The 27,748-nt window shown below is 42.8% G+C and overlaps 2 protein-coding genes across 3 annotated transcripts in view; one reads left to right on the forward strand and one right to left on the reverse strand.

Annotated features, from left to right (window-relative positions):
* Positions 1–15,936, reverse strand: part of PI4KA (phosphatidylinositol 4-kinase alpha) — a 56,807-nt gene extending 40,871 nt beyond the window's left edge. Inside the window, exons 1-17 of one of the 2 annotated variants that reach the window (XM_071572335.1) lie at positions 15,681–15,936; positions 13,292–13,408; positions 12,034–12,127; positions 11,300–11,388; positions 10,780–10,852; positions 10,200–10,459; positions 9,451–9,517; positions 7,381–7,529; positions 6,786–6,851; positions 5,727–5,823; positions 5,161–5,352; positions 4,348–4,448; positions 3,507–3,636; positions 2,603–2,732; positions 1,876–1,971; positions 1,001–1,184; positions 179–282 (exon numbers count right to left, since the gene is read on the reverse strand). In XM_071572335.1, coding sequence (XP_071428436.1) covers positions 179–282; positions 1,001–1,184; positions 1,876–1,971; positions 2,603–2,732; positions 3,507–3,636; positions 4,348–4,448; positions 5,161–5,352; positions 5,727–5,823; positions 6,786–6,851; positions 7,381–7,529; positions 9,451–9,517; positions 10,200–10,459; positions 10,780–10,852; positions 11,300–11,388; positions 12,034–12,127; positions 13,292–13,408; positions 15,681–15,911 — 2,180 coding nt within the window. In that variant the 5' untranslated portion in view covers positions 15,912–15,936. Of the gene's footprint in view, positions 1–178; positions 283–1,000; positions 1,185–1,875; positions 1,972–2,602; positions 2,736–3,506; positions 3,637–4,347; positions 4,449–5,160; positions 5,353–5,726; positions 5,824–6,785; positions 6,852–7,380; positions 7,530–9,450; positions 9,518–10,199; positions 10,460–10,779; positions 10,853–11,299; positions 11,389–12,033; positions 12,128–13,291; positions 13,409–15,680 lie in introns of both variants that reach the window. The other variant, XM_071572334.1, reaches the window with a different exon arrangement.
* A 321-nt stretch (positions 15,937–16,257) lies between these two features.
* SNAP29 (synaptosome associated protein 29) lies at positions 16,258–25,916 on the forward strand. The gene is made up of 5 exons (XM_071572169.1): positions 16,258–16,605; positions 17,984–18,180; positions 18,896–18,981; positions 20,030–20,134; positions 21,817–25,916. The coding sequence occupies exons 1-5, from the start codon at positions 16,402–16,404 to the stop codon at positions 21,972–21,974; spliced, it is 750 nt and encodes a 249-aa protein (XP_071428270.1). The 5' UTR covers positions 16,258–16,401; the 3' UTR covers positions 21,975–25,916.
* The last annotated feature ends 1,832 nt before the right edge of the window (positions 25,917–27,748 follow it).

Consider the following 27,748-nt stretch of genomic DNA (forward strand, 5'->3'; position numbering starts at 1 on the left):
GGAACCTCTACATTATGAACTGCTACTATTTTTAAACTAATATGCTTAACACCAAAGAAGACAGAACAATACTATTTACAACCTTGTTGCAGAATTTGAAAGAAGTTCCAATCCTTGATGCAGCACAAAGGATACTTGATGCAGTATTTATTCATTCAGGGACACAGCTGAGTGTTACCTGTATCCATGATCCTTAGAGTCTTTTGTGGCAGAGTAAACAACAGAGCTTGCTTTAACACTGATTTGCTGGAAGAGATTCCACACCTCCTGGTAAATGTATTGCTGCAAAAAAACCAAAGTCAAATCACTAAGTAGAGCTTATTGAACATAAATCTCTAAAGAACAACCCCATAAATACACCGTTACAAAGTTCTGCAGACAGGGATGTGGCCACAGCCTGGGCAGGTTTCAGCTTCCAGAAAGCAAACAGTGCAAGTGATTTTGTGAATGTTTTTAACTGCTCAGATTTTAAAAAATCATTAAGTTCTTTAAGTCTGCCTTCCTGATGGAAAACTTTATTTCAGGCTTCTGAGTTCTGGCAATTAATTGTTGGTTCAGAGGCACAAATAACATTTGGAACATGTCAGTTAACCTTTATCTGACTGAAGAAGACAATCTCCTATACTTTTAAATGTATGGACCTACAAGACTGTGAAAAGTAATTACTTTTATGAAAAAGACACAGTGCACCTATTTGTGACATAGGCCAAGTATAAAAACTTCACAATAACTCTTGAAAACATTGAGATTGGTGGGTTTTATAGTTTGCTTTTTTTAAAAAAGCTTGTATTATTTTCTGTGGAGACTCATCTTCATTATAGGAACAGCACTTTACACATTATAGATTTTGTTTTCTGATGTCACAAGGACTGTACAGGTGCCTGCCTGTGGTGAAAAGAAATAAAAAAACTTTTGCAAATGCAGTTTCTAAACTATGTTTCCTTTTAATTAAGGGAAAGGGATCACGAATTGGCACTGTCTTGGCCAATTCTTTCCTTACATTTCCAGTGATGACCAAGCAGCCAAGCTGATCAATAATGAGAACATCAAGATGAGAAGGTGGCTGGCAAAACTTCTGCTGTAAGATCTGCAGGATGGGTTCCATCATTTTTGGGGTGTCCCTCAGTGCCACTGCAATGTGCCCCAGAGCACGAATGGTGTGGTCAGGAATCAAATGAGCCTCTCTGTGATAAAAATCAAACAAAAAAACCCAATGTGATCCATGTTCAACAGTTAAGGACCTCTAAGCATGGTTACGTTTCATGTAAGAAACAGTTTGTATACTAAATTTAGATATCACTAACAGCTTTAATATTGCCACTCTGTATACCAGTACATTAATGTTGCTGCACAAGTTGGTTTTCAACATAAAAACTCTTTTAAACTCACTATTGAAGAAATCTACACTAATCTATGAACAAACTGATCTAGAAACAACAGTTGAAAAGAGGTAAAAATGCTGGGCTAGATATTATGACTTGACAGTGAGACCAACTACTATGGAGTATCCCCTTGGAAGTTTCTTGGTTGATTGGTCTCTTAAAAGTGAAACAGTCAAATGCCACAAGTGATAAGATGTGTCTAGCCAAACAAGACATCTGAAGCTTGAACTATACAGCAGAGAGAGTATCACTCAGCTGAGGGCTCAGAATTGGTTAATATTCACCAAAGGTCTGCTTGATTAAATCAGCTAAAAATGAACTCATGCCTCTGACTATGAAAGCAGGAGCTCAGCTTGGCATGGGAAGATCCTGGCTGCACATACAAGCTCATTAATCTCAGAGACATATTCCAAAATACTGCTGCTGGTACTTATATCTCAGAATAAGCCTCAGGTTCACTGAATGCAAATGGGTTTGATGACTAAGAACTCACTTATCACTCTCCTGAGAGATGTACAGACGGTTGGACAGACTGGCCAGAAAGGCCTCCACGATGACAGGATCGATGGTCAAACCAGCTTTCAAGCACCTGGAGTATCAACAAACAGAAAAGAAACCAAAGCATCAATTGAACAGATGGCTTTTTACTACTGTAAATGCATGCCAGGTATAAGGGAAGAAAGTTTATCCTGAAGAATTGATTGTCTAGTAATACTGTAGGTTTATTTTTAAAAATGAGCAGAGTTTCTCCCTGTGCTTTCTCCAGCAACAATAAAGGTGGGAATACGAAATAAGGTACACTCAGAGTCCTCTGCTTTGAAACTTTAATTACTTGTCTGTAGTCACCAACTATTTGCCTTCCCTCCAGTTCTCTGTAGGTGTCTGAAAGGGAAGAATAGTGCCTACACTGCCCACATGAGTGTGTAACAATCCTTCTGTTATAGGAGGCTCACCATGATAATCTAAGCAAAAAATCAAATCGCTGAATATAAAAATGGTGACTGTCCTGAATTACAGATGTGGGAAGCAAAACAGTCAGACTGAATTATTATTTTACAATTAGGACCCAAACAGAAGTAAGAGACATCTGAAGGAAAATGAAGTCACAATCAAACAAGGCACCAAGACTTTAGAGCAGCACAGAGCACTGACTCCTGAACAGGCCCAATACTTTTCTGCCAGGAAACAGCACCGTGCCCAGCACAGTGCCAGGCCCTCACCTGCAGATGTTCTCTATGGCGATGTCTCGCAGCTGCTCGTACATGGATGGCTGACTCTTCTTGCCAGGCAGGACATTCAGGGTGGACTCTGAGTGCTCGTTGGTGACACTGATCTTGATGTCATTACCACCTACTAAGAACAGGGAGTATGGAAATTAACACTGTTTGATGAACTATACAAGACATGACTGCATCTAACCAGCCCTAAATAATTGTTCCCAAATTTAGTCACTTACTACTTCACCTGCTCTACTTTAGCATTACAATACTGTTTTTGCTCTAGCAAGGGATTCAAATTGAACATTTTTCTTTTGGAAATCATAACTTGGTATTAAAATTTAAAAACGGCAGCAAAAACCTGCCAAGTGCCAAGATGGTCACTTGGTGGAGCACAGAACATGTGTGGGGAGTGTGAGGAACGTGACCTTGCTCAGCCTGGAGAAGAAGCAGCTCTGGACACAGCCAGTGGCTCCCTCCCAAAGCACAAAGTAGGTTACTGAGCAGACACAGGAAGGCTTTGTAGGAGAACAGGACACAACGGCCACAACTTGAAACAAGGCATGTTCCAACTGGATATGTGATTTTTTTTCCCTCACTATGAGGATAATTATGCACTGGCTCCAGCTGCAGCATCTCACTCAGGGCAGAAATACTCAGTATGAGCACTGGAGACACAGCAATATTGCTGCTGGGATAAATGTAGTTCTACCTACACTGCTTGTCCCTAGACACACTGCTACCAGATTTTTATTTGCATTTCTCCCCTCTGCCTCCAAGAAAACAAAGACAAGCTCGGGCACAAATCCATCTCCATTTCCATCTTCAGTTGCATCACCACAAAATATCTAAAAGTATCAAGGAGCTGGAAAACCACCCCTTTGCAGCACAGCCTTTTCCCCCTCACCTGTGTGATACTGGCTGTGATATTTGTAGAGTTTCACAAGCACTGGGGAAGGTATCACAAGAAAGTCTCTCAAAGATGGATTGACAGAATGAACCACAACTGGGAACCTCTCACACAAACGACCTAGACCCTAAAAAGAAAACAGAAAACCAAGAAAACATAACCTTAGAATAAAACAGCACAATTTTTATTTCAACTATAAGGTTCCAGTTTCAGCTCAACACAAAGAAACCCCCCAAAACAAAGCAAATTCTATATAATTCTGAGGAATTCAAATCTTTAAAGGAAGATTTAGACATTTTAAGCCTCTAACTCTTTCAGGTTATTCTAGAGTGTCACATGCCAGTCAAGCCTTGCTGCTCTTCCCGTGTGTTTTCACAGGAGTTACATGAAATGAACTGCACTCTCCAAAAATAAAGTTACTGGACAAGTTTCAACATTTAGAAAATTGTGATAACCTATTATGTGGTGGAAAACACCATATTTGTGATACTATGAATAAGTATTAAATAAGACAGAAAAATAAAACCAAGTCTTTCTTAGTCTAAAACCTCAGACCTGCCAGTCTCAGTATTTTAAGTGTTCATGGAATGGGCTAAGAAACTAACTATTTCAGAAATACTGATTAAAAAATCTCACTCATATTATTCTTCAAGAAGTAGTTGAGCTTAGAAATTTCTAAAAGCAGTTCCCAGTTTCCACAGCAGAACTCTATAATCCGAAAGCAGAGCACACTGATGGGAAGTAATACAAAGAGCAGATAAAAAGTGTTCTGGCAGACTGTAAAACTCCCCAAACCCTCCCTCACTGTGCAGCAATGCCAAACACTGTAAAGACAGACCTGCAAACAGCAAATTAGCAGTGGCAAGTGGGCAATGATGACTTTGCTTGAGGTCTTTGACTGCAGCTTCTCTGATAACTTGATGCACAGGTTTTCTGCACCTTAAATGAAAAATACAACAGAAAAATTCATCTTATCAGATTTGTTCTTAGCCACACACAACCCAATGCTTACTGGAATTTTGAAAATAATTCACAGAATTTATAAGCTTCACTCTATAGTACAATTCCTCAAAAAGATTGAGTGCTGCTTCTGCAAAACCAGTTCTGGAAACAGTTATCTGTACCAAAAAGCTTTGTCAAACACTGTGACTGAAGAATAACAGCACTTAGAGCTGATTTTGAGCACACCTCACACTGGACAGAAATCAAGTATGACAAGGAAAAAAATCCTTCACTTTCAGAGGATGGGTGAGATTTATACAAGAAAGAAAACTGAGGAAAAATAAAAAAGAGCTTCCCAGTCCTGCCAGCAATGAAGAAAAAACATTTTCTCTAAAAGACTCACTGAGAAATATTTAAGACATTCAGATCAATAAATAAAACAGAAACTTGAAAATAAGCAGCTAAATATAATTCAGCAATTACAGCATCTCCTCCAGATTAGCCAAAGGGAAGTTTCTGTTTCCACTTCTATGAGATGTCTATCCAACCAACTCATCTCACAGCCTTTTGATGGAAGTTTTACTCTGGTATTCTGACAGCAAAAAGTATTCCATAAAATCTATTTCATTTTTCCCTGAGCATCATCTACTCTGTAAGTATTTCTATGACTCAGAACACAAGAGACAAGCCATGGCAGAGCATGTTTTACTTTGCTCATCTTTCACAGCCCACACCATGAGATCCACACAGGCAGCGTTGGCCTGGCAGCGCAGCTTCAGCGGGCTCAGCTCGTGGTGCAGCCGATCCACGTCGTGCAGGAGCTTCTGCAGCTCTGACTGGCTGCTGTTGAACTGCTCCAGCACAAAGTCATGCACCTCCTTCACAAATGAGTTGGGCAGGTCTAAGGAGAGAAAAGGGAACAACATTATACTGGAGGGATGGAAGAGAGTGTATCAGAACAACAGCAAATGTGAAATTCATTGCTACATTATAAATTCAGTGATTTAATCAAGTTTGTGTCCTGCCCAAAAGGCAAATTTCACAGCAAAGTCCACCAGTGAGCAGACAAGTCAAATGCCATCTACTTATCTTTTTAATGGTGCTCAAAGTACTTTGTCTATTTCCATAGCACCTTTTCTATATGGAAACATTTCAAATACAAATTTAATACCACATGTAGGAATTGCAAACCCCCAATATTCAAGCAGTCAATACAATGCTTTGGATTCTAAACATAATGAAGGGTAAATATAAAAATAAATATAAATACTATACCTTTCATATAGTATAACGTGTCTCTCAGCATTTTAAATTGTGCAAGATAAAGAGGGTCACTGAATGCTTTGTAATAGAGATCTGTACTAGCACCCGTCTGAAACAGAAAAGAAACAACCTGCTACATTCAAAAGGAAGTGTTTTCTGTTATATGGATAAATAAACCTCATTTCACTCATGTTATTTTCCTGCCCAAGGTAAGCCAGCATGTAAAACAGGTGCATGAAGTAACCTCATGACTTTTCCCCCCTCTCCTTTTAACAAAAGTACAGCCATTCAGTGCATTAAATAAGACTCAGTCACTCTTTTGATTTGAAGAGTACTTGTCTGTTCCAACAGTGTGGCTTAAAAAAAGGAGGGGGGAAAAAAGGGAGATTCCAACCTCTCATTTCACTGAGATAGCAAGGAGAGAAACTGAAGCTGTCTCCACTCAGGCCTGCATTTCACAGCCAGCAGTGCCCAAGGCAGGCAGGAGAGCACAGCAAAGCCATTGCTGCACAGAGCGAGCACAGCCCCTTCCCAACACAGCCTGAGGGGAACTCCAGAAAATGTGGTGGAGCTCAGGGAAGGGGAGAACAAGGACTCACACCCCTAGAGAACCAAGCAGGACACCTCTGAAAGCAAAGGTCTGCAAACTGTAACACTAATAAACTTGTTAGAGATGACAACTAAAAGAGAAGCAGCGATTTTGAAACTAGAAAACAACGAACACATCCCATCTATGTGAAAAAAAAGATGGTGTGACTACAATATGCAATGAAGACCTCAGTCTACAGTAAACCAGCTTTGGGCAACCAATTTTTCAATTTATCAGGACAAGGGAGGAATAACAAGAGGAATAACTATGTTAGTGAAAAACATCACTCCTTCACCCCTCTCCCCACCTTTACACTATCCAAGACTAGATTTAAACCATTGAAGAAACTGTTCAGAATAGAAATAATTAACATTGTGCAAAAAGAAAGACATATCTTACCTAGGTAAAAGACTACTTTTCCAAGAATTATGGCCAAAAAAATGAAGCATTAAAGTAATTCAAGAAAGAATTCAAAAACATACCTCTGCAACTTCAGCCACAACAGCATCCAAGGTCTTCAGAAGAGAATCCCCAACAATCTGTTTTACCTACGGAGGAAAAAACATCAGAAAGATGTTTCCTGTTGGTGACTTTAGGGAACAATACAATTTTGTCCATGCACAGAGAACACCGCAAAGTGTCAAATGAAATTAAGGCTTCAACAAGAATATTTGAGCCTCTCTGTGCTGTTCCAAAAGAGCTGGTGCAGGAACAGGCCTGCAGTTCCTGTCACTTGCATGAATTCCCAGCAACCAAACCCTTCCAGAAAGGGGTCTCATTCTCACAGCAAAAAACAGCTCTGTGAGTGAGCTCAGAACAAGTGGCCAGCAAGACTCAAGCAGAAAGAAGCTGACATGAACTTACCTGATTTGCAAATTTTTCAGTTTATTTGAGAGCTTTTCAGGAATGCTATTGAAGCATGACATTAAATGCCATAAAAACATTACAAGAAGCTGAAGAGACAAAGATTGCCATTTTGTTTGCAATTCTAAAAGCTTAAACTTAAACTGCATCTCTTTCTAGCACAGATATCTGGAATGCAACCTCACTGTAGCCTTCTAAGGAGCCATCACATACCATGTTCAACAGCTGCCTCAGCATTTCCAGGGGGATGTTAAACTCTTTATTGTTGATGCCATTGAAGAGAGGAGAAACTGAAAAGCTGGAGCTGATTGTAGAGAAGTAATAATCAGGATCCAGTGCACTCCCATCAGGAAGATACGAGCCTGAGCAGAAATAAACATCAGAAATATTTGTTTGAGGAGGGAAGGGATATTAACTTCATTTTATAGTAACATTTAGTCACTACTAAAAAGTTGTTTCCAAAACAGGGACAGTCTTTACCTTGTAAGTTATTCAGAGCTACATTTCAGCATAGACAGAAAACTATGATGAAAAAATACATTTGTTCATTAGAAGTTTATTTTCTCAATGGGAGAATTAATTTCAAAATGACTTGTCATAGACAGTTCTAACAAGAACTGTTCTCATACTACTGATGTGCATTTACCTGAAAACACTTGTAGATGCTCTTTACTTCAAAAGCACAGAAGTGCAAAGAGCAGGTTAAGTTAAAACTGTCTTCTAAGGCTTTCCCCTATATTAGATTAAATGGACACATAGCACAGCTTTCATCTTAGAATAGATACCAATCCACTACTGCAATTTGAAAGCAAAGAGAATCAAATTATTTTTTGGATTCAAGTACTCCATCAAGCAAACAACTTGCTCAGCAAACTGCTCTCAGCTCTGTCTCCACTTGAGAAATTATCTCTCTGCCTTCTGAAGAGCTCAGCTGGCTGTGCTGGCTGTTCCTGTGATTAACAGCCTTTCTGGCCAGACTATTTATTGACAACAACAAAAAAGTCATTTCTTTTCTAAACCATAGCCTTGAACAGAATAAAACCAAGGTCACTACTCATCTTCTTCAGAAAGCAGGATCAGCACAAACTGTATCATTGGAAATAATAAAAGGGCTGCCTGTAACTGAAATATCTGGTAGAAGTTACAAATAAAATCATAATCAGAATAATCATAACACTGCTAGAGAGACAATTAAAAGGATTCCAAAATTTCTACAAAGTTGTCCACTATTCACCTATAGGTTTAATTAAGATTATTTTTGTTCTCCTACTATATCCTCTCTCTAACCTGCAGCCTTTTTTGTTTGTTTGTTTTAATTGAAACCAGGAAGACCATAAGATTGGAGGAGGATAGGTTGGTTCAGCAGGGTAGGCAGAAGACAAACAGGTCTACCTGGCAATTTAAGAATGACATTTTAATTAGCCTTGCAACTCCAGTATATGACTGAGGAGAGCTGATGCCTCCAGAAATAGCAACATGAAGGAAAAAGTAAAGTAATGTGGAAGAAATAAATTTAAACCAGGGCTTGAGAGCAGAATGGCACAGAAATAGATAAAGTCCAAACTGCTAAAAACCTCAATGGGCCAGAGAAAACCAGAGACATCAAAACACCTCAGAGTTAGTCCACTGCTTGATTCAGGAAAGAGTTTATTTCTAAGACCTGCTTTGATTTAGAACTCACATCTACAACTCTACTGAATCTCAGTGGTTGAGAGTTTGTATATTAATTCATGAAACTTGTTCCTGTTTCTGCCTTTTGAGACACAGTAATTATTTCACATGAGTGAACACTCTGCTTCAGTGTCTCCTTTATTACTGGGTCTTACACAATGACCCACATCACACTTAACTTCAAACAGAGCAGTTGTTCTGGGTTTATACAATGTGCCACAAAGGCTTCAAACACCACACCCTAACCCAACAAATCAACTGCCTAGTGAGGCACAATATTAACACTTATTCCTCAAAGTTACTCAGCCTAATCTCCCAAAATATTTTTGGCTTAGTTGAATTAAGCTCTTCAGCACCAGGCACTGCCTGGCACTAAGGGAGTTGTGTCTCTCAAAACCTGCCAGAAACAGCTGAGCCTGGAAATTGCTGTAACTGGTGTTAATAAGTACTTTCTACTGTCTTTAAAGCACAGGTTTTTTCAAAATCCTAGCAGGATGTGCCACTGAATTACTCTAAGAATTCTAGAAGGTAGAGAAAGGGGTTAAAAGGTTTTTGGGTTTTAATTTTCTATAAATAGAAACAAATCCCTTGATCTTTTGCAAAATAATTTACCTTCAAAGTATTGAATTGCAGTTCCCCCAGGAGAGCTGGGAGGGGGAATTCCACGTTCAGGACTAACCTGAAAAATCACACAAGAGCCATATTTAAAAAAATACTTATAAAACACTGAAAAGATCTTTCAGGGGGTGGTTTGTGCACTGTATAATGAAACACATCTTTAAGCAAAATTAACAAGAACTACATATTGCTGAGCCTAACAGCTCAATTCCAGCCAAAAACAGGAAGTTAAAAATTGCTATTTCAGTCCTTTTGACTGAAGGGAAGAGATGAGAATGATGACTCCAGTACTGTATGAAACTATGCCAGTAAGTTTGTGGTTTCCAAAACAGCATCTGAATGCATTTTTCCCCCAAGACAATGAGCACTCAGCTTCTGGTGAAACCAGTGAGAGCTCCTGTACCCTCAGCACTTCTGAAAACTTTAGCCATTAAGTGCCAGCTTCCCAAATATACAGATATACATTACAGTGGTTTTTTAATTAGAATAACACAAGGAATAGGATTTGTCAATTGCTCCATGTGAAGACTTACTAGTACAGTTGTTAGTTTAACTGTTACTGATAGTTCTGTAACTCAGAAACCACAAAGTTATTTTGAAATTCAGTTGTGGAACCAAAATAAAGATCTTTGATCAAACAATGTGTTAAGAGACTCTCTGCATGTCCTGGCTTAATGCTGTTTTAACTTCACTGAGATCAAAAAATAATCTGAGCAGTGACTCCAGCAGAAAGTCATACAAACCTGTGAGATGCTGGAGACACTGCTGGCCTTTCTCTTTAGAGTTCCTTCCTGGCAAACACTGAGCAGAGAACTGGGAAGAATCGATCTGAAGTCATTGAAGGATCGTCGGCGAATGCCTTCGAGCTCTTCTGGAACTCTCAGGGAATGTGGAGGAATTTTAGGAAAAAGCTTTGAAAGGAGAGCCTCCTCTGAATTGCTGTAGCGACCAAAGGCCCGAGAAATTCCGATCAGGCAGGGCACTGCATACTTGCACAAATATTCTGGAAAAGAAAAACATGTAACGGGACATCAGCAGTAACTTAGAACTTCCTCTTCACAGTTTTTGCTACCACTGCACTAAACTGTTTCAGCCTAATGTGCTTCACAAAGACTGACTTGTGCAAGTACAGGAAAAACCATGACAGAATCACAAATTAATTCACTTCTAGTTCTGTATTTGCCAGTCAGCAACAAACAGAATAGATACGTGCTCAGGGAAGTCAAAAGAAAATGTTGCTCACTTTTCAGGAGTGATCCTGATAACCAGCAAGAGAAGTTCAGAGGACAAGAGTTACAAAGATAGTAACAATTTTATTAGTACCTTTATCATGCATTTGTGGTGTCTGGCACATTCCCAACAGGAACTGCATTACTTGCAGGATTGCATCCAAGATCTAAAGTTATCAAGACAGACATACAATAATATCTTTTGGTAAAGAGATTTCATTATCTTATAGCAGAACACTACAACAACTGAAACTGGCATACATTAATGTAAAAGTGTGACTACAAGAGGACATTGCCCTCACTCAGCTCACAGAGCTGCTTTTGTGAAGGCTGCAGTGAGCTGTGTGTACCAGCACAATGAAACTGCAGCAGTCCCAACCCAGCATCAAAGCTGGAATTCTAAAACTCTGGGCTCAGTGACTGACACCCAAACTAACTGCAGACTTATGAGTATCTTCCAGACACCTGACAATTCACACAAGCAAATGAATGCACCAGGACAGGAGCTAAAGGAACCAGCCCCTCTGCAGGGGGAGGCAGCTCTGCACTGCTCTCCAGCCGTGTCAGGACTGCAGGGTTGCAGAACTGGGGCACAGCACAGACGGGAACTGCACCTGTTCTCTGAGAGACGCGTCCCTGTAGGCAACGTCAGACAACAACGTCACCAAGCAGAAGCTGAAGTTTTCTGCCACTGGAAGCAAACCTGCAAAGTGACAGAAAACCATTTTTTAGAGAGAACCAACACAGAAAGAGCAAATTATAACAAAGCAAGAAGACATAAGTGACTCCCATGTTGTAGAGCTCTGAGATACTGTGGAAAAATACAGTATTGCATACAAAATTTAGAAGCACTCTGACCATCATAATTCCCACTGAAATGTTAGAGTGAAAATTTTAATAATGAAAAACTTTCCAGGCTTTTGATAATTGAAACTATTTAATAAATTATATACTACTATATAAAATTATTGTTATATTAATTTTAAGAGACATTAAGGGAGCAAGAAATGAAGTGGTGAAGTAGCAACTAAGCATCAAAGCTCAAAGCAGAGTGTACAAATCTCAGGTTCCACTCTTCTTAACTACTACACGATCTACTCCAATTTAATAATAAAATCTATTGAACACAGAACTATCTGGAAGTTCAATTTATCAAAAAGCTGTCAGCATGGACAACATGGAGCTATTCAACTTCCTCTTTGCTTCTAAAGAAAATCTGTATTAAAGGCTGTCAAGCCAAGAGCCAAGAACTCAGCAGGACCCCTCACCTCCCCTTGTACCATGTCCTGAATAACCTTTGCTATTTCTATTTCCTGGCTGGAATTCCGTAAGAAAATCCCAACATCACCTCTGCCTTTCCGTGCATTGCTTTCTTCTATCCACTGGACTTTGGGAAGACCCTTCAGAAGCCGGAGCAGGTAAGGAACCACATTATCCCTGTGCTAAGGAAGAAAATAGTCCATTTAAAACAGAGAAGAAAAGCTGAATCATATAATTTCAGGATATTTGAGAGATATGGAAAGGCTCCACTAACACACAGAAATCCCTCCTACTGATTACTCCACAGGCTTCTTGAATATTGCAAAACTGATTTCAACACAAAGCAACCCAATTCAGGGCCTTAAATCCAAGCCTTTCATTCCAGGCAACAGTTCATTCTCTGTAAAAGTTGCCCAAAAAAGTTCCAGAACAGCACCTAATGACAACCCATTGACAGCAAGGTCCCAAAATAATTTTAAGGCAGCTGGAAATACTGAGTGCCAATCCCACCTCACGTGATCCATCCCATGGCCTCATGCAAGTCACTTAACACACCTGTGTAACACTTCAGCTCCCTCAGCTGCAAATCAAAGGAGGGCACTTCCCCTCCTCGAGGGGTTGGATTACCTAACACTGACTGCTGGCTTTGGAAACAGCATAAAAAAGCTACAAAATACAAACACAGCTGACTTACAACACCAATAATTTCCAGACAAGCTGTATCACAGCATTTGGATCCTAAACAGAAACAATTCAGGCCTGAAGCAAATCCCAGCAACCTGGAAGATGTGAAAGTGAGGTCTAATGCCTCTGGACCCAGGACTCTGTACGTTCTTCCTTTCCCCTGCACAGAACAATACCATGCCCAGCACTCAAGGGAAGAGAACCAGCTTGTCCTGGCCAGGCTGGCAGACACAGAAGGGATGCTCATGTACAATGCAGCCTGTGTGCACTGTCTGTTCATCCTGGCCAGGCAGGAAAGGGTCTGCTGCAAACCTGACCTTGAGGGTTGCACTGAACATCCCTGTCACTCAGGGGTGTGTGGGGAAGAACATGCAATGACACATATGGTCTCACTAAATCCTCCTGAACAGTCTTTCCTCTCTCTCCTAAGCTGTGATGAGCCCAAAACATGAAGCAGTTTGGTGGGGCAGTGCCATGACTACTTTCTATCACACCCCTCAGTGCTGTCCTTGCTCCCATGTGCTCTCCTGACTGCATCCATCTCTCATCTCTGATATCTTCATTTATTTTTATGAAGAGTAAATACCACCTTTTCATTCACTGAACAACTAAACTTGAATCAATCTTTCAAGATAAACAGTTAGCCCAAGTGGGGAAAATACCTGAAGGTCAGATTCAATTAGGAAGATCCCTAAAGCAATAACAGCATCCCTGCGACGTTCATCCAACTGGAAAATCCCGTGGAAATCCACTGGACACATACAGAGCAGCTTCTGGACCTGAAAAACAGCGGAGGGAGAAAACAGTGTAACAAGACAAAGTGTCAAAACAAACTGAAGTGGGCAGTGGTCTCTCCACCTTCTGGAAGCCAGATGGGCACACTGTCCTCCTTTAGTCACCAATCTTAACGAGAGCATCCAAGGGCCTGGGAGGAGTGAGGAGTGACACGAACCAGAGGAAGGCAGAAGAAGCTCAAGTGGATGTCAAACATTTCTACCACAACATGGGTCGATTTAAAGGTTTGCTTCAACACTTGGTCAGAGTGTTGCAGTATGACCAAGCCTTCCTTCCTCTCCTTCACTGGGCATTTTAGATGTGCAACAAATATGCAGCAGGAGCATTTATCACATTTACTTAATTCCTCTAAACAAAAAATCAGGTGGATGGAGCTTTGGTTACAGCTGCACTGATGCCTTCTGCACATACAGCACTGAACAAATAACTGTTACAAACGAGCATTATCTTCCCTCAAATCCTTCAGATTACAGTTAAATTTTCAGAAGAATCATTTTCTTACTTCTTACCTAATACTTAACCCCATACTCAGCACACACACATCTAAATAATATATCAAATCTCCCAAATATTTTGTTTTTCCATAGAACTGTTAAGAAATGCAAAATACAGCAAGCACATTGCCTTTTCATAAATTTCCTTAATGTCAATAAATACCATCTAAAAAGGACTGTCACAATAAATAACTGTTTGACTCACTTCTGTTTGAATGTCAAGTCGCTTCCTATTTAGATAACTCTTTAAACACCCCACCCTGAAATTTCTAAACCAAGAAAAAATTTCCCTAGAGGATTAAGAGAATCTACAAGATGCTCAGTGGAATTTAGGATTCTGGTCCTTCAACAAGACTTGTAACACAACAACACAAACAATCCTCTTGCTCAACATAAAACGTAGCAGGCTATGTGAACTTTGGAAAATGACTGCTGGGTGTGTTTCACGTCAGGTTATATTTGCAATGATATGAGTAATTTTAGCTAGATAAGGACTACTAATATCATTTATCTCCTACTGTAATCTGTCAAACTAATAAATAAATAAATACCTGGGCATTAGTGAACCAACAGCAAGGCTTAAGGAAATTATTCACTGTTGGCTGTCACACCAATGGCACCTTTCCAGAGCAACAAGTAAGAGCAGAAGGCGGCAACAGCTGGCCAGGAATCACAGAATTATAGAATCGATTGGGTTGGAAAAGACCTCCGAGATCATCAAGTCCAACCCTTGGGCCAACTCCAGTCCCTTTACCAGATCATGGCACTCAGTGCCATGGCCAATCTCAGTTGAAAACCCTCCAGGGATGGGGAATCCACCCCCTCTCTGGGCAGCCCATTCCAATGCCTGAGCACTCTCTTTGGAAAGAATATTTTTCTGATCTCCAACTTCAATTTCCCCTGGCAGAGCTTGAGCCCATCGTGCCCCCTTGTCCTATTGCTGAGTGCCTGGGAGAAGAGACCAACCCCCACCTGGTCAGAACTTCCCTTCAAGTAGTTACAGACAGTGATGAGAGGAAGACGCAGCAGAGCCTTCAGCAGCAGAGCTGTGCTTTTCAGCTGTTTAGTCACGGTTTTGCATGAGGCAATGCTGACGTTCTGTCACTCCGTGGGGACACCAAATCCCCGGACAGCAGCACACGAGCCCTGCCCGGGGCAGGAGCGGCCCCCGCGGGCACTGCCCACACTGAGACCCCCGGCCGGGCACACCTACGGCAGAGCTTCACCTCCCCCACGGAGGGATTTAACACGGCACACGGAGCTGAGCAACCGCCACAATTAGGCCGAGACTAATCACGCCTGGAAGCCGCTGTTGCACAGCCCGGGGGAGGCGCAGCCGCTGAGGGCCCACGACCCACGCGAGGCGCGTCTGGGTGGGGACGGCGCACAGGGACACCCGTGAGGGCCCCCGGACACACGGACACGGCCGGCGGGACAGAGCCCGCCACAGAACCACAGGCCATGCATCGCCCGCTGCTCCGACCCGCTCCCCGCGGGCCCCATGCGTGGCAACGCCGAGGGGCGGCCCGGACACCCGACGGGCATCTGCACTGAGGGGCCTGCCGAGCCTTCCAGGCGGCTCCTGGCGTGACGAGTGAACACGAACACACAGACACGACATCCCTCTCGCAAGACGATCCTCCGCCCTGCACAGGCACACACACAGACACAGCTTCCACACGTGACAACCTCGCAGCCCCCACGCGTGACACTCTCGTCACAGCCGCAGCCCACTCGTCCACAACCCCCCCACGCCCCTCACCTTCTCCAGCGGCGCCGGGTTCTGCACCGCGAGCGACCGCGCCAGCGACAGCACCGTGTTGAAGTAGAAGCCGCGCGCGGTGGCCACGCTGCCCCCGCGACCCGCGGAGGGCGCCGCGGCGGCCCCGGCCGTGGCGGTCACGGTGGCGGTGGCAGTGGCGGTCCCGGTCGCCGCCGCCGTGGCCGCCGTGGCCGCAGCCGCCGCAGCCGCAGCCACCGCCGCGGCCGCCATGTTGTGCGGGAGCGCCGCCGGCAGAGCGCCCCGCCCGCTCTCGCGAGACGCGCGCCTCCCGCGGGATCGCGAAACACCAATCGCACCGCAAAGATGGCGGTGCCCTCAGCGGCTTCACTTCCGCCCGGTGCTGCTCCTTCCCCGCCCGCCCCGCGCTGCAAACGGGCGAGCCCAGCGCGGCCGTCCCCCCGCGCTCCCCCCACTGCCGCAGTGGTCCCGCCCAGCGCTGCCGTCCCCCCGCGCTCCCCCCACTGCCGCAGTGGTCCCGCCCAGCGCTGCCGTCCCCCTGCGCTCCCCCCACTGCCGCAGTGGTCTCGCCCAACACCGCCTGTGTCCCAGCGGCGCTGGGCGCGCTCACCCCGCCCCGGGGGGGGAGTCCGCGGTGGTTCCGCCCAGCGCGCGGAGGCGGAAGCGGCGAAGCGGCCGCGGCCCGAGTCGAGCGGTCAGTGACGGCTCCTTGAGGGCTCTGTGAGGGTCACGGGCCTTCGCCATGTCGGCCGTGCCGCGGAGCTACAACCCCTTCGCGGAGGACGACGAGGAGGATGCGGCGGGTGCCGGCGGGGCGGGCGAGGCGGACCGGCAGCGGTTCCTGCAGCAGGAGGTGCTGCGCCGCTCCGCCGCCTCCGCCGACAGCACCGCCCGCTCCCTCTCGCTGCTCTACGAGTCCGAGCGCATCGGCGTGGCCGCCTCGGAGGTGGGTCGGGGCCGGGGCTCCCCTGCCCTCAGCCCCCGCGGTGGGGCGGGGGATGTTGTCCCTTTCCCCCCGGGCGGTCCCTCTGTAGGGCTGGCCGGTGTTCCCTACCCCTGTTACTGCCGTTGGTTCTCAGCGGGGTGGGTTGGGTTTTGAGAGGAAAATCCCAGTTACACCGTGTCTGTCTGTGTAGTACTGGAGCTGGACTCGGGCGTGTTTTCAGCTGCTTTTAACAGTTCTTACCGAGTCTCACAAACGGCGTTTAAACCTGTTTTTATCCGACTGAAAGGGTTTCGGCGACGCTTTCGGCTGGGTGAGGGCTGCCCTGTCAGCTGTTTGCGATGTGCTTGGCTGCCCCCATTAATCATTTCCTCCCATCCTCGGGCCCGTCTCACAGCACGGGACGTCGCTCATCGAGGTCTTATCCCCTGTGTCACCAGCTAATGGGATGTTCCTCGGGTGTTGCTGCCTGAATTAGCCCCAGAGCATCCCCAGGCTGCACGAGGTGCTCAGAGGGCTCTTGGTGGGACTTCTGTGAACTTTCAGACTCGTGATTTGTTTGTCCAGAAAAGCACAAGTGAGGAATCAAGAATTTAGGCTTGACACAGGGCTGTGGTAAAACTTGAGTTGTGTTTGTTTGCTGCTTTATTAAGGAGGGAGAAGAAAAAGAACATTCAAGTAGAATTTCCCACAGTTTAGGGAGAATATGAACACAAGTTCTTTGTTTTGCACTGGTGGTAGCTGCAGGCAACTTTCCTGCCAGAATTAATCTTTGGATTACTGTGGAATAGTGTTTGTGCTGCTGAATTAAAAAATAATGTACTTCTATATGTAAAAATTCCTAAATCCTGCACTGTTAATATTAACTAAAATATTCCTGCAGTCTGAAGAAATTCTGTTTATTTCCTTTGGTTATTCTGTTTCTAAACTATCAGGAGCATCTCAGTAAGGTGAAAACAGGATCCCTTCCCAGTGAAGGTGCCATTCACAGCTAGAAATTGTTCAGCTTGCTCTCACCTCCCTGCCATAAACCTTTGGCTTCCCACCACATCCCCCCTCTGATGCTGTGCTTGTTCCTCCAGCAAGGGATGCAAATGTCACCAACAGGAGGCCAGCACAGAAAACTCCTGAATGCTGTTTGTGGCATCAGGAATCTGGCCTGGCACAGGCTGAGGATTTTATAGCTGGTTAATGCCGTGGCTGAGCAGCAGCTCTTGATTGAAATGCCCTGCAGGGAGAGGAGCGACTGGAAAAGCCCTTTGCCTTTAGGAATAATCTGCACAGATGAAGGAACGCTGTTATTTTGAGTGTCTGTTAAATGTTTGATGTTTCAGTTTATCTTGGCTTTACGAGCTGCTCTTTCCCTGTCAATGCCTGTCAGGAGCTCGTCCGGCAGGGAGAGGCCCTGAAGCGCACGGAGCAGATGGTGGATAAAATGGACCAGGACTTGAAGACGAGTCAAAAGCACATAAATAGCATTAAGAGTGTTTGGGGGGGCTTGGTAAACTACTTCAAAGCCAAACCTCCAGAGAGCAAGCCAGAGCAGAATGGAGCCCCTGAATATTATGCCAACAGCAGGTAAGTAAAAGAGGTTTGACTTGGGACTTGTCTGCCACAGCATCTCTGGAATGTCACCAGGAAATCAGAACTTAAAGGATCTGTTGATTCTGCCAAGTACACTCCTGAGATGGCTTCTAGCTTGCTGTTTCCTTTAACTCCTAGAAAAAGTATTTTTACTTCTATTTGTATTTGTAGTGGTAAGAATAACTTTGTGGGAAATCAATCCAATTTTGCAGAATTGCACAAGTAATTCTTCAGAGTCTTCTGAATTGTCCTGCTTACTTCAGTCTTACCAGGAAATCTCAATCTACTGTATTTCTCTAACTTCTATTAAAGCTGTAAATAAAAAGTAGTTCTTGTGAAATTACTGTGTCTTACAGTACTTGTTTTTCTCTTACCTGAGTAACTTATGTAAAGCCTTATGATGCTGCATGGATTGATCTCCTCCCTCCATCCTCCTCTAGAGGAAGGGAATATGTTGCCTCCAAGGCAAGATGCAGTTTTGCTTTTGATAGCAATGTTCCCATTCACTATTCTGAGCACCAAAGCAGCCAGTTCTCCTTTCACTCAACATAAATGCTGATAGTTAATAGTTCATTTTAAAGGAAATTTTGGATCAGGTCTAACAGTATTGCTCTTCTTGTGTAAATTTGATATCTTTTCTTGTTTCACAGATTCAGATAAGGCCTGTGGTCCATGGCAATGTTTTATTTTTATTCTCTTTTTTCACTAGGTTAAAAGAAGCAATGATGTCTAGTAAAGAGCAAGAGTCAAAATACCAGGAAAGCCATCCAAATTTAAGGAAGCTAGATAATTCAGGTTTGTTAACTTTATTTTACACTGAATGCCTGTCATCCACGTGGGGCAGACTTGCAGTGGTGAATGCAGGGACCCTTCAACCTGCCCAGCTGCTGACTTACATTGCTGTCCAACATCTGGAGAGTTGTATCCCAGCCTTCGTGGCTTTGAATCCTGGGGAATTATTTCCCCTAAAACTCTTTACACTCGTATTGAAGATGTAATTTGTTTTAACCTGGATGTAGATTTTGTTTAGCCCTTCCTGCCTGGAATTTATTCAGTAGCCAGTAAAGCCTTCAGCAGCATCCAGTGCTTATGTTCCCTTGGAGGAGACTGGAGCCAAAAATGCACACGATGTGCAGACAGCCTTGCCCCAGGCTGGCCAGAATGTCGACTTACACGTTCAGAGGGTCTCCTCTTAAACATCATTTGCCACAGCTTTCAGATATGTTTTCCTTGTTACCTCAAACATGGACTCCAGCCCCTCCTACTCCAGTCATCTCATCCCTGTATTCTCCCCTGGCAGTCTACGGGGTTTGGCCTCACTACCCCTTCCCGCAGCGCCTTCACTTCTGTGATGGCCCTTACGTGCCACATAACTGTTCCTTTTTCTAGTGCGGTTCGGTTATTTGGCACAGTGAGAGAGCAGCAGGACACCCTCAGTTATTGATGCGAGTGAACACAGAAATAAACGGGGTGGGAACGCGATCTCCGCTCCGTGCAATGCCGGGTCTGTCCGGGAGAGGGCGGAGCAGCCCCGGGTACCGCACCCGGGCGCGCCCTGCGGGGACAGTGATGGCCCACCGGGGTGTGGGTCAGCAGGCCGGGCTTCCTTTTGGCTCTCAACTGCCTACTAGAATTAAAAAATGCAGCAAAAAAGAAGCATTGTAGCTCGACTGTTCATCTTGAGATGTGCCCTACAGACAGTGGTGTTGGAGTACTGATAGCCCAGTTATGAGGTTACATATCAGCTGTGTTCAGGCTAATTTTTAATAGCTTTTCTAAAACTTTGAAGCATCTTCTCTAGCCTTTTTTATTATGTAACATTCTGTGTTCTGTACCCTAACAGACAATGATTTCAGCAAAGCAGATTTAGTTTCTTCAGTGGAAAGGGATTCCTACCCAAAGAACCAACAGCTGCGAGCTTATCATCAGAAAATTGATACCAACTTAGGTGAGTGAGAAAACTGAAGCTGTTTGATGCAATATGACTGTCAAATTTTGTTTCCCAAGCCAGATAGAGTTATTAAGTAATATATTGCCAACAAACACTTTTTTGTTTAGTTAGTATGTAGAATTTGGTCATAAATAAAACAATAATTTGCTCGTATTCTGCATTTCAAAACTGTGTATGTGGCAGAATCCAAAGTTTGATTGAAACATAAATCATTTGAATGATAGAATGCTAAGGGATGTCTGTGGGTCAGCTACTTGCAAATATTCGTAACAACTCTGAGTTAGAAATGCATTTGAAGTGCAGCCAGCTAGAAACAAACCAGCTAGGATGTCTGGAATAATATAAACCACCTGTGGAGAGTGATACAGCATTGGCATCAATACTTCAACTCTTCTGCCATTTGCTTGTGCTTTAGAGCCAGTTACGTTTTGAGTGGTCCTTGAGCAACCTGGGGGAGAAAAAACTAAACCAAAAGCTTGAGTCCTCTTCGATCACATATTCACAGTGAAAACCACTGTTACCAACTGATCACACCAGTCCCTGTCATTTGAACGTAGAAGTGGTACTGCACCATCCCATAACACTTGGCACTCAGGGTATGAAAATGTGCCTTTGAATCATCCTGTCAGTTGGCTGGAATATCACTGGGGCAAGCAGGTTTATCCAACCATTCTGAGGAATCTTATAAAGCAGGTGCTGGTAATACCAACATCAAAACACTGCTCCACATTGACATCCCCATTACACCAGTGTGGATCCTTCCTGCCTCTTTCTTACCTCTTACACTGAAAGGTGCATTCACCTCACTGAACTGACAGTTAGAGATTAACTTGTACATCAGTTTGGACCCAAGTAATTTAATATTCTGCACAGCTTTTGAAATAAACATGTTTTTCCAAAAATAGAAGAATTGAAAGGCACTAAATATTTAATTTGTGAATTTGCTGCATTCCTTTCATTGCTTCCCAAAGCCATTGAGCTGACTTTGCCTTCCTTTGTTCTGTAACATATAGACAAAGTGCCTCTTTGCTTACATGTGTCACTGTGTAGCTGACCTAGAAAGAAGAGATTGGGAAGAAATCAGAAAGGAATAGATGAAAGAAATAATCAGGCACAAAATTAGTGGAAGCACATTTGTTCTACTCACAAGCTGCAGAAAACTTGCTTAAAGAGCATTTATACCAATCAACCATGCCATAAAATGGTCACCTTGTAGCCAAATTAGAAAATCTGGAAGCGGGAGTTTTTCATCTCTGATAAATAACTGCTTGAATCTTCAGTGCATTGATGATACCTCTGCATGAAGTTTAAGGAGAAACAGTTGAAGCTGTGAGCAGGTTGTGTGTGCTGAGCTGAGAAAAAGTGTACCTGATTTTCTATAAAATGTATTTTTTTAAGAAAAGTAAAACTTACATTACTGGCCATGTAATTTGATAAAGATTTAGTTTGGTGTTAAGCATTTGAAGTTAACTTGTAATGCAAATAAAAAGGAAGTGATCATTTTAGGTAGTAATGCAGTAGAACTATGGACATATCAGTGCTGAGCGGGGGAGCCCTCAGACCTGGGAAGCTGTGACTGACATTCCTAACCCAGGAGAAGGGGGAATCCTGACAGCGTCCATTTAAACAGTGTGTGCTGTCCCACTCTGGTCCCTCATGGTCCCTCTCTGCCATGACAGATGAGATGTCCTCTGGGCTGAGCCGGCTGAAGAACCTCGCCCTTGGCCTCCAGACTGAAATCGAGGAGCAGGATGACATGTTGGACCGGCTCACAAGGAAAGTAGAGACTCTGGACATCAATATTAAAAACACTGATAAAAGAGTCCGACAACTTTAAAAGATTTTTAGGATTTTTTTTGTCCAGCGTCAGTTCATCCTGGATGTCTCATTTCAACCCATCTGGTAAAAGCTCTTTGATGGTATCTGTTTCTCTTTGTTATGTTACTGGTTTTGTTGTCCACAAAATTACACAGTCTTAAGTCAGCACAATACAGTAAATTTCTTGTCAGTGTCCATGGGAATGGTGCACGTGGAGTGGAGTCTCCAGCAGTGGTGAGGGTGCCCTGCTCAGCTGTGGGACTGTGCCCTGTGCAGAGAGGAATTCGTGCTCCACAAAGCTCCAGTGTCCTTGGCCTGGGAGCTGTGGTGGGAAAAGGAGCTGCATTTCTGCCTCTGTTTTGGGGAGGGGGCAGGGGGAACAGAATGTGCTGCTTTGTTCAGAACACATGTTGCTAATTCTGTTTACCTACAGCTATGTTAAATTCTGAAAAAATGCTGATTTCCAGCTGTAAAAATAATTTAAAGTGCCTGTTGTGGCATTTCTGGGGCTTAAGGAATGAACTGTTCTGTGGAAGTTGTAAAATACTGAGGGTGCAGTAATGAGAATGTCCTGTGTGTGTTCCCCTTCCTAAGATGACTTTTGCCAAATGGTGAATCCATGAACTGTGTTTTTTGTGTGGGTCACTAAATACTATTGCCTTTACAGTCTTTTCAGTAAAGATCTCAAGGGTATCGTGATCTGCAAGAAAAGTTGATTGACAGTGACCCAAAAAATTTGGGTAACAAAATCAAGACTTAAATGTAGGTGTATTTAAAGATTATTTTGCAGAAATTTTCACCATCTGCTTTTTTATTTTCTGCTCTTTCTCATCTTATTCCTTTAGGTGGTTATTTGAAAAAATATCTTCCACTTTTGGAATGGAGGGTTAGTCTGACGCTGCACAGACAGATCACATCAGATTGTTTAACATTTATTTCAAATGTTAGTAGGCACAGAGCAGATGTTTTGCTGGGTCATGTGACTGTTAAGAAACTCCAATATGGTTCACATACATCTGTCTTGCCTTAGCAGGTATGAAAAACTCCTGCAAACAAATAAAAAGCTCAAAAACGTTTTTGAGTCTTCCAGATAGAAGCTGAGCCTTTCACTTTGTTTTGTTCTTTTGCAAGTTATCACTGTAGAGCAAAATAATCTCCATTTTGCTGCAGTCTGGAGATGTAACAATGAGAACTTGATGCCTGTTTTGAAAATTAGTTAGTTATTCTGGTCTGGAGAGGCCCAGGGACCTGTGTCAGTGTTGGAACAGTGGCTGTCATGAATGACAGTGAGAGTGACTTTTTCAGAGCCTGTTATGAATTAAAGGAAGACCTTGGTGTTTGGGGCTGTCAAGCTCATGTTCTTCACAGACAGGACATTCACACCCTGCTCTTTCCCTTCTCAGGGAGTTCATTACCTTGAGCTCACTTGCTGCAAAGTGCCCCCAATTGTTAAGGAGATGAAAGAGAACTTAAGCCTTTCCTTGTTTCACTGTGTCACCTGAAAGTTCACTTGTAGAAAAATAAATCACTAAAAAAGCTACACTTACTCGACATTGTATTATGGAAAAAGTGCCACTCCTGGCAGTAGTAGCAGGGTTGGGTTGTGACTTAGATTTAAGGTGAGCCCCTCTCTCATTTGTTACTCATGTCATTGATTTCAGTCCCTGAATAAAAATCTGTTTTGCAGGGATATAAAATTTCAAGAGCTATTTAGTACTTTTAATTGCTTTTTAATTTTCAGTTTGTATAATCTATGCTCACTTAGAATCATTAAATAACTTATTAATATCTTACTTTTTGGGCATATACCATGATTAATTCTCTTACTCTATTAGAATATTTATGAATTATATTATTTGATGTCTCAAGACAGTTGATACATTTATTTAGTAAATTATACAATTGCTGGTATTCAAAATGTTAAGTACCTCAGTGAAGGAAGATTGAAATTCTGATTATATCTGGTTTAGTTTGACTTTCTCCTTTTAACAAAAAGGGTGAAAAGACATTTTTTCTGATTCCAATGCTGGTTACAGAAACTCTTGTGTCTTAGAAAGGATACATAAGTTGTCTGCAGAACAGAGAATGCAAAAAATTGCACAGTAATTAATGAGACTCCTTTTAGTGTGAAATCTGCCTTTACCTGTAAGAAACTCTGTCACAACTCGGTGTCTGCCCAAGGAAGACTCTGGTAACAAGGATGGACACTGGGAAGTTCTGGACTAAGTTATGGCAAATGGAGGGAAAATGTTGCTGGAGGATCCAATTGTTTGTGGGTGGTAAACACTGGAGCTTGAGTCCAAGAGAAAATCTTTGATTGAGGAGTGAAGTGTGCTGCCTTCCTGATGTAAGCTACTCCATTCTCAGTCTGAATTATTGCACAAAATGAACTCCATTTTTGTTCAGATGTCCAGTTGTATTTGCCTTATGGAATGTTCACTGCAGCCTGGATATCTTTGATGCCTTCAAAAACACAGGCAGGGAAAGGGAATGAAAAATAAATCCCTGTTTCTGCTTTGAGAACATCGTGATCCCAGCAGGCTGCAAACCCAGGATCTCAGCCATGTGGAAGTCACAGAGGTCTGACTCCTTTTCCTTCCTCACAACCCCATCACTGCCTCAGGAGTGCATGCCTGCCTTTGCTTAGGCTTCCCTGCTCTATTTTTGTTTTAATTACCTTGTTTTGAAGGATTATTTCCCACATTGGGGAAATAATTGGAGGGACAAAAAGCTTGTGCATGGCTATAGATGAATTTCTGCTACAAACTGCCTTCCCTTCCTCTGCTTCCATAGAGACGCTTTCTACTTTAGGTGGAACTGACATGAGGAGACAACACTATTTTGTAATAGTGCTGAATTTTGTTTTTCTTCTTGCAATAACTTTCCATCCTGCAGGAAAAGGAAACTTAAAGGAAAATATCCACATGATTTTTGCCTCTCCAGGAAATGCCACTTTGCATGTGTAATGAAGGATTTACTTCAGCAGCTTTTCTTACTGTTTCCTGAAGTGGAGTTTTATTTCTGCTTAGTTAGTGCTGAAAAACTTAAACTGTGTGGGGTCTAGGAATTTCAGGAGAGATTTAATTTGCACTCACATGCTAACTTGATAAAATAAATTATTTCTGCCTACATATTCATGTTGGCATCCAAACTGGTGTTCTTGCAGCAAAATAGTTCTGGTTATTTTTATTGGCTTGAGTAGCAGTAGAAGGTCAGAAGAGGATGGCGAAAAAGTATTTTAAGTATTCTTTATAAAAGGCAATTTTCTTGCTTCTCAAAAAGTTTGCTGATCAATTTTGAAGAGATTTTAAACACCAGGAACTAGCATAACTTGATAACACAGACATGAGAGTCTAAAAGCAGCAAGAAAACTAATGGGATTTACCACTATCTGAGGACTAAATTTCTAGGTGTATTTGCTTTTTAAATTTCCTGAGCACTGAATTAAATATTGTAAAAAATGATGCATAGCTGAATTTTAGTCTGTACTCCGAGGATTTGTTGCTGTGCTGAGCTGGATTGGCCCATGGAAATCCTTGGGACACGATGGTGTTGGGGGTGCTCTTCGTCTGTGAAGTTCATCTGAAGTATTTTGCTGCCCAGTGGTTTTTGTGATATCATTTGTTAAATGGTGAAATAAATACTTTCCACCCACTCTGCCTTCTGAACAAACTGATTTTTGTAGGCATTTTTACAAGCATAACATCATATGGAGGATATCTGTTAATTTTTACTTTGAAATATGTAGGGCTTAGTTTTCAAATCACAAGTTGTGACTATTTGTGTGGCTTTCTTTAAATGGAACTTTAATTCTGTGTCACGCAGGTGTAACACCTTTTGTACAAGTCAAATTGCAGTATCTTTTATTTAAATTCTAAACTGGACTGTAGTTCACCAATTTAGGAGACTGAACAAAATGAGTGTTGAATGATAAGATGGTCAATAAAAGGTGCTTATTGTTAACAAAGACTCTTTGCATTTATTTCCAAAAAATTTTTGATTACAACTTCATTAATGCTTTTTCCTCATAATATCTGTTAAAATGCTGGACCTGCTCTGTTAAGTTTCTGCCAATATGGAAATAAGTTTCAGCTGGTGGTTTTGGGGTTTTTTTTCCTGAGAATGAAAGGAAGATATTATATTTCTATGTTATTTTTCAGTAGATTCTCTTAGATCCTGAAAGGAATGCAAGCAAGCATTCATATTTGCAAGAATTTGTTTGTCTGATAAAATAATGTCAGCCTGTATTTTTCCTCCTGGAATAACGCATGCAGGATGACCAGGACTTGTTACTTGTAATTTGACTTTTGTGGAAAGCCAAGAACTCCTAAAAGGCAGAATTTTGCTGGAGACTGAGACAATTCCAGATTCAAAGTTCTGCAGCCTTTTTCTGCAGCCTTCTGCCCTGGAAATATTTAGGCTGCAAACAGCACTGCAGAGGAGACCTGTGAGTCATTTTATCTGCTTCATCGTGCATTGTTGGCTGTTGACATTTCTGGCATTTATTTTTGCTCCCAAAGCTGCAGTAATACAGCATGGAGAGGAACCAGCAGCGTTTGTGGGTGCCTTTGGGATCCTCCCCCTGCGTGCTCAGAATGCAGGGCAGGCACAGTCAGTGGCCATGCAGAGCCTGTTCTGCTGTGGCCAGTCTGGCACTGCCACCTCCCACCTCCCCTCCACTTGCTCCCTGTGCAGGTGTGGCCGAGACAGGTAGAAAATACTAATCAGCACATCCTGTGTTGCGATATGGGAGGAGGATGTTCTTTGCTAAATGACAGAGCTGCAATAATTCAGTGATGGGTTAATTTTTGTTGGTACATATTTAGCAAGACTATAACAACCTAAAACTGAACTGCAACATTAAGCAAAGTGTGCAGGTGAGAACACAAATTTGTGAGGGGCCTCTTACCAAGGCACCAACTTCATTAAGCCACAGAACAAGGCTAGTGTGCCACAAACTGGCATCTGTGGCACAGCAAAAGGAGCCTTGTTCTTGAGACATAAAAATGGCCTTGTGGATACAGAAGTGCTTTAGCAGGTCTGATTTGTCCCTCTCCTAATTCAGTGGAAGAGTCTTCCAAATTGAGTGAAAATGTCACAAGGGGCCTTTGTGCTGAATTACAGCAGAAAATACTAAACAAAGATCCCTCTGCATTTTATGCACACACCTCCTCTTAATGCTCACTTGAATCAATCAGAGGAATATCCTCCCATACCAGTGCTGTTTCCAGAAGTTCATATAATAGTTTAGTCCTGCTCATCTGTCTGACTTTTCATCACTGACTTTTCAAAGTTTTTAATTTCCTTAGCCGTATCCCTCAGCAATTTCCCATGCTATCCAAGCAATACATTCATTATTGAAACTTGGGTGATTTAATGATTTCCTGGCACAATAATTCCCAAACATGTGGGAGGAAAAATGGAGAGGGATTTTTCCCTCTCCAGGTGTTTATTTTGTGTGGCTTTTTGTTGAACTGCATTTCAACTGCTTGTCTAAGACTTTCATCGTTGCAGCTGAAGGTGGAGGCATGGAAGCTCTTTCTTAGGAATCTGATGTATTGAATTTCTGGGGCTGTTTTCTTTTCCACAATCTCCATAAGCTAAACAAACACTTTTTTCAGGTGCCTGCTTTGCTAATCAGTGTTTGAAATGCCCTATTGAGGCCTTGCTCCCCACTCAAGCCAACATGCAGGTGCTGGGCTGACAGTGACAGCCTGCCAGGAGCCCCAGGGTTTCACCTGTGTCCAGGTGAGGTAAGATCAGCACAACCAAAGCAGCTCTCCTGTGGGATGC

Source organism: Pithys albifrons, chromosome 17 (genome assembly GCF_047495875.1).
Source record: "Pithys albifrons albifrons isolate INPA30051 chromosome 17, PitAlb_v1, whole genome shotgun sequence".
NCBI lineage: Eukaryota > Metazoa > Chordata > Aves > Passeriformes > Thamnophilidae > Pithys > Pithys albifrons.

Excerpts from the sequence above, each read along its gene's own strand:
- SNAP29 (XM_071572169.1), top strand. The coding sequence starts at position 16,402 with ATGTCGGCCGTGCCGCGGAGCTACAACCCCTTCGCGGAGGACGACGAG. Across the intron at positions 18,181-18,895 it reads GAATATTATGCCAACAGCAG|GTTAAAAGAAGCAATGATGT; the intron begins GTAAGTAAAAGA and ends TTTTTTCACTAG. Across the intron at positions 18,982-20,029 it reads AAGGAAGCTAGATAATTCAG|ACAATGATTTCAGCAAAGCA; the intron begins GTTTGTTAACTT and ends GTACCCTAACAG.